Below are 12,799 nucleotides of genomic sequence, written 5' to 3'. Positions count from 1 at the left end.
CACATGTGCCAAACAGCAGCAGCTGCTGGGTGACAGCGGCAGGTCACACGTGCATGGTCGTGCACTAGCGTCAATACGAATGGAAATAGTCTCTTGCATTTATTTCTGACCAAAATTATTTTCAGTGCTTCTTTGTTTTCGTATTAAAACCCGGATGCAGTCCCATCATACATCACGAGCTGTGCTTCCACGCCTGTGTTGACCTGTAGGGGGCACTAAACACTCACTCTGCGCCAAGTCAACACGTTTTGCAATACCTCATAGCTTGTCCCTCGCTGGTTTCCGTAGTCATTGGGAAAAAACATGGCTTCACACACAAGCAAGGCATTTCTGTCGCTAGGTCGAATAAATGCTTCTGGTCTTGGACTGCAGAGACCAGTAAGCAGAGTCACATACGCCACGGATTCGTCTGTAAATGCTTCTGCTGGAAATAAAGGTGAGTTTCATTCGTGCTTCACGCGAGGATAACAGCTTGAGTTGCAGTTACCAAGGCCATGTCAAGGTACCTCCTGTCCTGTGACAGAGATGTGCTTTTGTAGTCAGAGTGTCTAAACTTGACTGGTGAGCAGCTGTTTAACCCGTTTGTGGGGTGTGGGACGTTTCAGGGGTTCTTGTGTGGGGGTCCCTGTGTCTATTTTATTAGTTCATTGTCACTTGCTGCATGACATGTTTCTCTCTTCCCATCATAATCTACCCACAGTAGAATCAGAATAGATCAGCAAAAGAAGTGCAATGACATATAAAGGATAAAGAACTAGATAGTATAGCGATTAACAGTTCATCTGCTCGGAAGTGTTCCTTTTTTAATCAATCCATCGTTTGGTGTCAATGTCAGAAAATGTTGATTCCACAAAACCAAATGAATCATAAAAGGCAGCAAATGCTCACAATTAAAAAGCTAGAACTATTAACTCATCTAAAGAGTAGCCTGCTATTTTTCTGCACATTGATAAATATGTCAAATTAACGAATTTTCAGCTCTTATTTACTCTAGATGGTACAACAAAAAGCATGATAATAAATAACACAGTATATCATGCGGTACATATTGTGAAATACACCTAACGTGTGTGTGTAAACTTGCAACATTGTGACTTTTAGGCCTTCCTGATAGAGGCGGTAGAGGATTCTTGAGAAGACCCAGGAGAACTGTAAGTGTGCAGCTTTTACGTCTGTTTAATACATCAGGATGCACACATTTCAAATGAGACGAGAGGTTTCCCAATTAAAAAAACGCTTCCTTTGTCTTCCGTGTTGTTGTTTTTCGCAGGCAGGGGAGCCCAGGACAGAAAAGATGCCGGTAGATCAGGACTGGACTGCAGTCTATCCAGCAGCAGCCATCTTCAGACCGAGCTCCGTCCCCCTGCCTGTGAGGATGGGCTACCCTGTGAGGGGGGGCGTTCCTCCAGAGAGGAAGGGCAACTTGGAGCTGATCAAGGTCAGACCACATGCATACAACCTAAAACTACAAACACACAAGGGTGTTTGTAGTTTTAGGAAGTGGACACTGAGTTGTAGCGCTGTTCCCACATGGTTCAACAGATTAAAATCCTCTGCAGAATAAATGTGGCTACATGCAGTTAACTGCAGTCTGTATCTGCATGCATCCTATGTCTATACTTCAGCGTTTACCTCCCAGTATTCATTGTGAGGAGTTAGTTGTTGCCAGACGATCTTCCAGCGTTACTGATGGAGCGGGCTTTGCTCTGTCTCTGTGCCCGGATTACTGAGCTGCTGTGTCCAGACACCAGCAGCTGCTCCACCTGGACTCGAGCCACTTGCAGATCCACTACTTTCGCCCGCCACAGCTGGAACTCTGCCGTGCAGCCTAACGATATTGATTTCATTATTCAGATCAGCCACGAGCGGTCAACCTGCTGTGCATCCCTTTCTTATGTTTGATGTTTTTTTTTTTACTTTTTAATCTTAACTCATAGATGTTTTGTCCAAACACAAGCCAACATTTTTGGATTATGAGAAATGTATTTTAATGTCAATATAGAATTATATAATTGCGTATATTAAATAATGAACACGCCCTTAACCAGTGTATTCTGAAATCTAGCATAAAATGCATATAGTCATGAAAATGTTATGTGAGTTTTGCTTTACTGGGATGTACATATTTAGACTTCAGGACATTTTCATATTTCTGTTTTATGAACAGTTGCATTTTTACATTCACATAATCTCTCGCTCATCTCTTTCAGATACCAAATTTTCTGCATTTGACACCGGCGGCCATCAAGAAACACTGTGAAGCTCTGAAACGTAATTTATGTTTTTCATTTTAAAACGTTGTGAAGCTCTGAAACGCAATTCATTTATTTATTTTTATTATTGTAAAACGAAAAACACTCTCTCATTCGCCTCATTTCGTGTCCAGCCTTCTGTACAGAGTGGCCCTCTGCCTTGGACACCGACGGCAGATGTGACGAGCTCTTTCCCATCAAAGTAGAAAGCACAGACTACGTGGCCGACGGCCCGTCCGTCCGAAACCCTTCAGCTCGCGTCGTTCACCTCAAAGTAAGTTTCCGTTCTTTAGTCTTTGCAGTTTCTATAAAAAGGTTTTTCGACAGGTTTTAACCCGATGACCTGCTTCAACTGGGTTACATCGACGTATAGAAAGACGTGTGGAGAGAAACCGGATCTGGAATGAGATTAGAGATTTATAGAGATGCGTAATCACCAGCTGCCGTCATGTCCCTCACTTATCCAGAGAGACGTTCTTTGTCCTCAAACATAAGAAGTTATGCTGTTACGTAACATATGCCATCAAGAGATTACAGCCCTATAGAAGCATTTCATATGTAAGCATGTGCTGAAGCTCTGTTGTTCTCGTTCTTTGGAAAAGGTGTTTTTGACAAACATTACTTTCACAGAAAATAGTAACGAAACATCTCATCTTTGACAAAATGTCCCACATGTTGATATTCCTCTTAATCCCCCCCACTACGGCTAATCCAGCCGCGTGCAATCCTCCCCACAGACCAGAACCACTCTTGTAAACAAGTACCAACAAGAAGCCATGGAAGACGAGATTCACACTTGTGTTTTCAAGACGTTATCAAATACAATATAGGATTGGTGGAACAGATTAAGCGGAGATTTTCCACACGGGTCATATTACTTCTGTGTGCAGGTGTCGGCCTCGTTGTTTCACATGTTGATAGAACTGAGCGATACCGGTTTCTTGGTGGCTGAAACGTTCCTCGTCTGGCTTCTCTTTGTCAAAGAAAGCTGTCGAAAGCCGTTCTATTTCATTCTGAACTGCTCGAGTTGTTTTCCACATGTTAACAGTAATGGTGGTCTGCCAACATCTTTTCTTGGACGAGGCTGCATCCTGCTTTGTAAACTCTGGAATTCAAACTGCCTTTTGAGAAATCTGTCATTTTCGCAGGTGAAAACGTCATTTTTGCCATTAATCAGCAGCCATCTGCTCCACTGACACTTTGCCTTAGATTACAATCAGCACGGTGGGAATTATTCAGACATTAATCCATGTGGATTAGGCCGAAAAATAGGTCAGAGGGCAAATCTCTCACAGTTTCAGTTCAACAAAAATGCATTTCATCTTTTGAATGACGAATGTGTGCAGTAGGGTTGCCTGAAGTTATTCATTCGTTAATTTAGACGGGAAGAAAATCCTGGAAACTAAATCTGTGGCAGAGTTTGATCCAGACTCAACAAACTTAACTGCTTTCTAGTACGAGCCGAGGCTGACTCTGTATTACTTATGAATGTATTTTTGTTGCATTGAACAAATTATATAAGTCAAATCTCATGAAAAACAGAGTATTAAAGGAGTAATCTGTTTTTTTCCATCCATCCTTTGTGTTTAGGGGCTTAGAGATTATTCTGAGTGCCAGCACGTGTACAGTTGTAATATTTAAATCTATACAGTCAAAGCTCCATATAGGTTAAATAAGGTTTAATTGTATCGGACGAGAGAGGGATTCCGGCAGGAGATACAGCACATAATGAAATCCCATCTGCTCTTATCTTCTAGTCTGAGTATTTCTCTTTACATTGCAAAGCTTCATGTGGAAAAACAGGTGTCTAAACTATGTCTCTTGTGGTAATCTAATCACGTCGTTGCCGTCGCAGGTAAAGCTGTCCAGTTTGAATCTGGACGACCACGCACGCAAGAAAATGCTCAAACTTGCCGGGAAGAGATACTGCAAAGATACCGATGTACTCACCATCGCAGCCGACAGGTAAGCACTCCTTCACAAAGCTTCCATATGACTGATCATCAAGTGAGGGAATGACACAAATGCTCTGAATCTCTTCACCTTTTGTCTTTTCCTCACCTCCCTCTACCAGCTGCCCATTGAGACAGCAGAATCAGGACTACGCCATGTACCTGCTCACTGTCCTTTACCACGAGTCTTGGGTGAGTTGAAAGTATTTGTTTTTTGACATTGAGCAGGCACCGTCACTTCAGTGTGTTCCCCCTTTTTGAGAGGTTTCTTTGAGATCAGAGGAATGATATCCAGCATGCAAATGAACAAAGCATCACGGTGCCTGCATTAACTGCAGGGCCCTCTGTTGATGTATTCTGTGTAGAATTGTTCTGATATCGATGCCAGTATCGGGAATTCCTCCGATACAGCCTAAAATGCTGGATTCGGGTATCAGCGATATTAAGTTAAGTTTTCATATCAGTTATCGGCTCATTTACGCTACACACGAACAACAACAATACAACATTTAAAAGTTTTATGGCATTCATTCTCTGTCATATCACATCCATGCAGGGTTAGAATTATACAGCTGTTAGAAAATAATATATTTAGCTTTTTAGCGTACTGGTATCAGAGGGATACTCGGTATCGACTGATAGTTCAGATATCAGAATTGGTGTCGAAGGAGGAAAGAATCGTATTGGACGATAATTATGTGTATAATTCATCAGCGTAAAGCTACTGTTAGCAAAGTTATTAAACTAAAGGTGTTCTATGAATTAAGTAAAAAATAATGCTTTTGAATAACAGGGTGGGCAGGAAGACTACTTTTGTCTATTTTTTAGATATTTATTAATATATTTATGACCAAATGCACATAGTTTTTTTTAAGCTTATAGCCTTTGCCTTTTAGTTTTGTGATCAACATGTTTTTGTTGTTTTTTTGGTGACATTTACATACAGCTAGCGACACGGCCCACTAGCTTTTATCAGGGGAATTCATGTCCATCTTGCTCTGCGATCCGAGAGCCTGAGCCCATTAGGGAGGTATCAGACCTGAATGGGCAGAAGGACGGCAAACAGCCGCATTGTCCAGTTGACATTTCTCCACAGATTGGGGGATAACAGACCACCCTATCAGGTGTTGACCCTGATACTGTTTATTCACATTAAGCCACCCATGCCACATCAGGGAAGTCTTTCACCAGGTCATTAGCCCAGGCTCTCTCTGTTGCAGCCAGCCACGAAAAAGAAAATGACTCCCCTTGTGCAACCTTTGCCATTAGCAGCTTTTCATGGCTTAGCCACATAAAATAAAAATAAAAGGTTCTCTCAGTTGGAGAAGGTGTTCGAGCCAGTGCACAGAACACCGTCCGCTGCCCTTTTGGACACACAATGGAAGGCACAGTGCTCGTCCGGCAGGCTTGTGGAAGTTGTGAGAGTGGCGTAGCGATCAGGTTGTAACGCTAGCCCACAAAGAGGCCCATTGTCAGCAGCCACTGAGGTGAGTTTATCTCCCCACTCAGGGAGACGGACCTTCCCTGCTAATTCCAGTTTGTGCTAATCCAGAGCAGCGCTGGGGCTGACTGCTCAAAGCTGCCTCTGACACGGAGGGAAGTTCACCGCTGGAGGGACTCCATCGGCGTTTGTGCCGTCATGCCCAACGCCTGTCCCGTCACCGAACTGAGAATATAAGCGTTGTTTTGCAGGGACGGAACTCGCTCGGGTGGCCATTTGTCTTATGGCAAGTTATCAGTTATTCCGTCTGTTGACCAAACTACTCAGTGATGGACAGACATGGTGTCACCGATGTCAACACTTTGTATCATTTTGCACCCACAACAGCATCAGGAAGAAGGTTGGATCATTGCCAGTAACTTAAACTGTCAGTGCAGTTTGATTTACCGTATTTTCCGCACTATAAGGCGCACTTAAAAGCCTTTAATTTTCTCAAAAAACGACAGTGCGCCTTGTAATCCGGAGCGCCTTATATATGGATCAATTGGTTAATTGGTTGATCCATACTGGTTGTACACGGCGCTCTGTCAAAATGTTTCAGTACGACTGGTAAACTACAAAGCCGCACCGCGGTAAACACCGGTACTGTGCTTACTCCTAGTCCAACACCACTTGTGTGTATAAAGACCCCAAAATGGCACCTTTCAAGAGACACGCTTACGACGCTATTCTATTCTATGCGCCTTATAATCCGGTGCGCCCTATATATAAAAACAGTTCTAAAATAGGCCATTCATTGAAGGTGCGCCTTATAATCCGGTGCGCTTTATAGTGCGGAAAATACGGTAGTATGACTCAACTTTCTCTTTAAATGTTACAGCCTCAATGTATGAGGATTATCTTTACTTATCTAAAAAAACTAATGTTTATTTGTTTAGTAGGCCTTCATTACTTCAAAAGGAAGCTACTGATCTGTTCCCAAGTATCTAGTGCTCCTCACTCACGAGGGCCTGGACTTGTTCCAGACGGGACGTGATGCGGATCAGATATGTATCGCGGTAATGATGGTCATTAACCTCAAACACCTGGAGAGCAGCAGCGCTGAGGGCTCCGTCGCTGCCCTGCTTTAAACTGCTGCACAATGGGGCGCATTGTTCTCTCGGGAATGTGACGACGGGCAGCGGAGGGAGCACTACATGTGGAGAAACACTATCTCTGTGAGAGGAGCATCAAAGAAGGGGTGACCAAGGAGCCCCATATTTTACAGCTGTTGCCATAATGAGCCTGAGTCAGATCCATAAAAAAAGAAAATTCTTATCGTTGCATGGTCTTTCTACCCTGCAGGACAAAACAAACCTCTTCCACAATAATACACACACATACAGTTCAGATGTAATGCTACAGACAACCCTGTTTTCAGTTCTCAGTCTGCGTGTAAAGGTAACGATTGCGTTTCGTTTTGCTCCTTCAGAAAACGGAGACCTGGGAGGCTGAGAAGACCGTGGCAGACATGGAGGAGTACAGCTGGGACGACAGCCCGTCCCAAAGGAACGTCTTGGATATGCTTGTACGCATGAAAGCGGCCGGGGAAGGAGAAGGCGAGGAAGTGCGAGAGCAGCTGCTGGGTAGAAGAGAGGTGCAGGAGTACAAGGACTCCGTCACCAGGTTGAAGAATGAAGGAGAGAGCGAGAGCACCATGCTGCAGTACAAAGAGGCCGTCAAGAAAGTGCTCAACCTGTAATACAGATTCATGTGCAAATGGATTCACACGGAGATGGAAACCAAGAGCACCAGGGTCCACGAAAACATGAAATACTTTGGACTCCATCTACGTACCAGTGACAGATTACTTTAGATAATTACTGTTCCATTATACATAGTACAACCTCAAGGGTTGGATGATGCTGTCTTTAATACAAAAATAAAAGCATAATGTACACTGTTGAGTGTTCGGTCTTTGAAGTTGTGTTGGGTTCGTGTGCATGATGGGGGAAGCTTTTATGTAATGAAAGCCCCATTCAGTCGGTTCCTAGCCGACGCTCTCATCCCACTCTCGTCACTGTCAGGTCGAGGAGTGGTAGTTGCAGTGAAAGGATGCTTTCAGCAGCAGGTTGTTGAAAAGTACCTCACCCTTCGAAAGGAGTTTTGGGCTGTGGTCCGTGCACCTTTAGGTCAGAGGAAACCCGATGTGCTTGGACTGAAGGAGGGTTAAACGCTGAAGGCCACAAGGCAAAAAAGTAGTCTGTCATCGCACAGTGTTGATGATGGAAACAACAGTTAAATTGGAGCAGTCTTTTTTTCCTTCTTTAAAGCGCCCATTAAGTCCCACTTAACACCAGCGTAGACAACTGGCCAAAGTCCTTGAGGTTTGGCATCAACATCAGCTTAAACTCATTGAAGTACATCAAAAATGTCATATCGTCTTTCTTGCTGCAGTCAAATGCATTGACTGAGTTTGGCTCTTATGTCAAAAGCCATTGCATCACGATAGAAACCGAAATCATGGCGGCTACTTATTTGGTAATCCCATCAAGGACACACAATGCCTCCGCCTGTTCAGTGGGGACACTACAGGTGAACAGGGTAAAACGTTTAACTAATAGAAATCACAATGAAACTTCCCTAGTTGATTTCTTACATTAAGACAAACATTTTTTGTACGTCAAGTTTTGTGAAATGTTATGTTTTAACATGCATATTGTCTTATCAAATATGGGCTAATTTGCACAAATGAACAAATCTGAACACTGGATGAAGCCAGGTTCAAAGTTGTTTCATGTTGTGACATGTTACGACATGTTACAGTCAACGGGTTTTACTCTAACAGCCATAAAACCTTCAAAATATAGAAAGTATTAAAACTAGAGTTTGCTGTATGTAAGTGCTACTGAAGCGGAGATTTGTGGCTCAGTATGAGAAAACTCATTTTGTGAAAAAAAGGCCATTAAAGATATATTTTGTAAAATTCTATCATTTTGCAAGACACTACAGATGGAGACTTATTTTTTGGACTATAAGTATTTTTGAAAATTTTACATCTAAATATGCATATGAGGCATTATATAATGCTGACTTTTGGCGAGTTAAGGGGAAATCTAGACGTGTAGGAAACTATTTGTGTGTTGGATGTTTTCTCTCCACTAGTCTGAAAGAAGACATGTTATGGAAGTAAAATAGCCCAATATCTAACAATTGACCAGTGCATGAAAAAGCTATGTTTTTGCCTGTAGTGTCTCACCTGAAATATACAGAATTGTAACCTCAATGCATCAGTTGACAGTAATATATGTTCATCCCTATCTGCTTAGAATAAAGCAATATAAAGCGATGTCCGTGCTATTAAATAATCCAGTAGGTGAAAATTATTTTACAAAAATATAACAGTACAAATTCTAATTTATGTCAATTAAATGTCTCTTCACCCTGGATTCCCTCAGTAAAACATTGCTGTAAACAAAAGAGAAAAGTCAGTTCCATCTTCTTTTCTTTCTTGGCCAGACGTTCAGGTGTTTTCTCTGACCAGCACGTATTTTATCAGACGCATGGAGCCTCTTTTCCCTCTCCACGATGTTCGGTAGCGTCCCATCCTCTTCCTCTGACCCCTCCAGCTCACGACCAGCAGAACGGAGCAGCAGCAGCTCAGCAGCACTGTCACACAGATGGCCACTGCAATAAGCAAGGTGTGAGCGGCTCCGTGCCAGCCAGGTCCCAAACCCCCGAGGTTGTCCTCTCCGCTGACACCTTGGCCTTCATCGCTGCCTGCTGTGTGGTTCTTCCCCAAGCTGCCCGTGGTGTCATTGGGGTATTGCTTACTGCTCTCTACACTCGCCATAAGGGCTGTGGAAGTTGGAGGGCTGGTGGCCGGCTGTGTGGTGGTGAAAGGATGAGTCGGGGAAGTGGAAGGCTGTGCAGCTGTGGTAGAAGAGGCAGGAGTGGTTTTGGGATTGTAAGAGCTGAGTGTGGTTGCTGTGCTTGATGAAGGAGGCGTAAAGCTGGGCGCAAGAGAAGTGGTCGGGGTTGTTGGTTGTGCATGGTTTCCGGAAGCTAGTAGAGCCTCTGGAGTGGAAGATAAGGGAGCTGTAGTTGTGGGAAGGGTTGAAGGCTGACTGGTGCTCTGCTGCGTAGTGGAGGTGGTGGGGAGCACTCTGCGTGCTGTGGTGGGGGGTTTAACTGTGGGTGCTGAAGTCAGAGGCAGTGCAGCGGGCGGAGGGGGATGAATAAACTGGCGTTTGTCCGAGGGCAGATGTTCTGAGGCGTTCCCTCGGCCGTAGTGGTGGGGTAACACGCGTACATTGGAGGTGAAGTATTTTCCAAACACCAACAGGTCAGGATCCACGCCTATAGCAAACAAAGACTTCTAGAGTCACGACTGTTATTGGTTGATACTTTTCTAAAAAAATAATAAAAATGTATTTAATCCATAAAAAATGTGTTTACTGTTGTATTTGTTATTATAGTAGTAATATTATTAGGAGGAGGAAGAGGAAGAAGTATTCAGATCCTTTACTTATGAGTGCTGTACTATTATATATCGTTACATTATATGTCTCTTTTCTTGAGCATGTCATAGGCCCTGACTGCAGTCTACATGCATACAGGGAGATTATAAGTATAACCACAGACAATATCAATTATCAGAATTCACCCTTTACTTTACTCACCCTTTGTGATATTATACAGAACGACGTTGCCTCTGTGGCTGAGAATACAGCTCTCCAGTGTTGGGCAGTGCACGTGGAAGCAGTTCTCTTGAGTGGTATCATAGTGAAATATGGCCAGATTACAGGAAACTGTAAGAGGAAAGACTATACGATTAGTGAAGGCAGAGTGCACCGTCACAAATTAACAAAAAAACTGAAAAAGAAAGCCACGAGATCGTTCGATATGTGTGACTCACAGTTTCTGGTGAGGCAACAGGTGCGGCTGCATTTGAGCGCGGTCTCCTCCTGGTAGTACTTCAGGAGCTGCGCTCCTCTCCGCTGAGACTCCTCGATGTCGATGAAAATCCCGGGAAACCGTCGAATCCAGCAGTTCTTATAATACGAGGTCGGTGAGCATCTCGACTCGGTGTGGCACACCAGACTCAAAACCGTCAGCAAACCCCGTGTGACATTCATTGCGCGTGATGCAAATCAGACCATGTCAAATCACAATCTGGACGAAGCATAGACATGTCTGTGGGGCTAATTGTTTTTGGAGTGTGACAGGCATGAAGTGGTCTGGTTCTACTGGTGCCAGTCCCTCTCCAGGTGTGTCACAGCGACGCACCTGGAGGAGGAGGAGACCCAGCCGTGCGTAATGTGTGCAGGCTCCACCGCGGGCGACCGCTCTGACAGAATGGCACCAAATATACTTTAGGATTTTTAATAATGAATCAAATTTAAAAAGATTACTTTAATAATTGTAATTGCATCTCCACATTGCAGGTGTTAATACACCACATTTCACTCATTGTAAAGTAGATCTTGCTTTAGTTTTAGCACAAATGAAGCTTAAAAATTCCAGCAACCTCTTGTTTTTTCTGTCCGTCTGTTTTGAGCGAGGTCAGACATCTGAGAGTGGATTGCCATAACTGGAGCAATCTGCCTGCATTCTTTGTATTGGGATTATCACAATAATCCGTTTGCTCCCTGGTTTTGTATTTGCTTCACCTGTTAGGCCATTTCTTTCACCTTGTGTGAGCTTGTCTCTCCATCGCTGTGCCACGTTCTCAGTTTACACCGAGTTGAAAGAACCTTTTTGCATAAAGAGCTCATGGAGTTCAGGTGCTGGGCTGCAATTTAAGGAGGAAACTATTCTGTAGAAATGGTTTGAAATAGAAAACAGTAATAGATTCAACTGGAGAGGATACCATTGCATTAAATCAGTCTGAGCTGCCACTAAAAAAACGTGTTGGGGTGCCAGATTACATATTATATGTTAACCTCTTTGAAATGGATTTTCTGTCATTTTATTACCAAATCGAATATACAATATTCTAATAAGTCTTTACTGTATTTAAAAAGTAATCACTAAAATATCTAGCCTGTGCCCCAGTTGAATTTTAGCGGAGCTTTACACCAGAATTTCTTCTTTGGTTTGTTACACAGACTGGTGTAACCAGGATTATATGGGAACTGGATTATATGGGAACTGGCATTTAGTGGCCTCCAAGCAAGAGTGTAGTTTTTTTGTTGATATGTTAAAGTCAAAGAACCAACCTGAGTATCAGCAATTTAAGATGGTGAATCGTTTAGACTGGGTTGAATGCTCGAAGTTAATGTGGACAGGAAAAGAGTAATGATGTCTCAAAACCACCAGATGGCAGCGTGGCATTTCTCTTCTTTTCTAAATTGTATAGTCAAAAATTCAAAATAATCAACAGATGAATTAATACTGACAATAATTGTAAGTTGGAGCTACTCACCTTTTTGGTTTCTGATGTCTTCCTTGAGCTGAAGCGCCACCATCTGCCATTAGTTCTAATGTTTTGCAGCTGCAAGCAGCTCCTTCATTACATTTCTGCATTGCAATATGGGACCTTACTGCCCATCAACAACACATTCAAAAAATAAAGTGGATTCCATGTGCAGAAACCTCTGGACATATTTACATTTGTCATCTCTGAAGCACAACAAACAGAACCTTCCTAAATGATACTATACTATAAAAACAGGACAGAGCTAACATGATCCAATACTCTGCACATTATCTATACCGTTATGAATACGCCACATACTGCAGACAATTGAACAGAATGCAAAAAAACTCGGCAACAGAGGAGTTATGTAAGAAACACCTGTATTTTCATCTGACACTTCAGGGCAACTTACAGTTACAGTCAACCTCAGTAATCAGCTTACAGATCTAAGTCAGGTTCAAGTTAGCAGTGTTATTATGTGCCTTTTGTTGTAGTCAGATCATTCTCATCAAAAACAGTAAGACAATACAAGAGACATTTAACATTAAACATCAAACAAAGTAAATGCAATAGCTCTCTTAAATCATTTTAGCCTCTTATCTTCATAACTCTGGTTAGAGGAGATGGATGTGGCACTGTACATCATTTCTAAAATAACACTAACTATTGGCACAAAAACAGTGATATTTTATGGATGTGCAAAGGAGGGATTCTCGGTCTACTTATATTATTTTTCCCCACTGTTATTTATATT

The 12,799-nt window shown here is 42.8% G+C and overlaps 2 protein-coding genes across 2 annotated transcripts; one reads left to right on the top strand and one right to left on the bottom strand.

Moving 5' to 3' along the window:
* The first annotated feature begins 300 nt into the window (after positions 1–300).
* Positions 301–7,587, top strand: mrps35 (mitochondrial ribosomal protein S35). Its single transcript, XM_076089443.1, has 8 exons — positions 301–436; positions 1,102–1,151; positions 1,271–1,438; positions 2,211–2,271; positions 2,387–2,526; positions 4,108–4,217; positions 4,327–4,396; positions 7,117–7,587. Exons 1-8 carry the CDS (start codon positions 304–306, stop codon positions 7,384–7,386), a joined length of 1,002 nt encoding a protein of 333 aa, XP_075945558.1. The 5' UTR covers positions 301–303; the 3' UTR covers positions 7,387–7,587.
* A 1,560-nt stretch (positions 7,588–9,147) lies between these two features.
* Positions 9,148–10,762, bottom strand: mansc4 (MANSC domain containing 4). The gene is made up of 3 exons (XM_076089617.1): positions 10,543–10,762; positions 10,307–10,435; positions 9,148–9,983 (listed from the first exon to the last, which is right to left on the bottom strand). The coding sequence occupies exons 1-3, from the start codon at positions 10,760–10,762 to the stop codon at positions 9,148–9,150; spliced, it is 1,185 nt and encodes a 394-aa protein (XP_075945732.1).
* Between the last annotated feature and the right edge of the window lie 2,037 nt (positions 10,763–12,799).

Source organism: Anarhichas minor, unplaced genomic scaffold, assembly GCF_050575085.1.
Source record: "Anarhichas minor isolate MPS153535 unplaced genomic scaffold, ASM5057508v1 ptg000011l, whole genome shotgun sequence".
Lineage (NCBI taxonomy): Eukaryota > Metazoa > Chordata > Actinopteri > Perciformes > Anarhichadidae > Anarhichas > Anarhichas minor.
The sequence above is the reverse complement of the archived record's forward strand: the minus strand, read 5'-3'. Positions and strand labels throughout refer to the sequence as shown.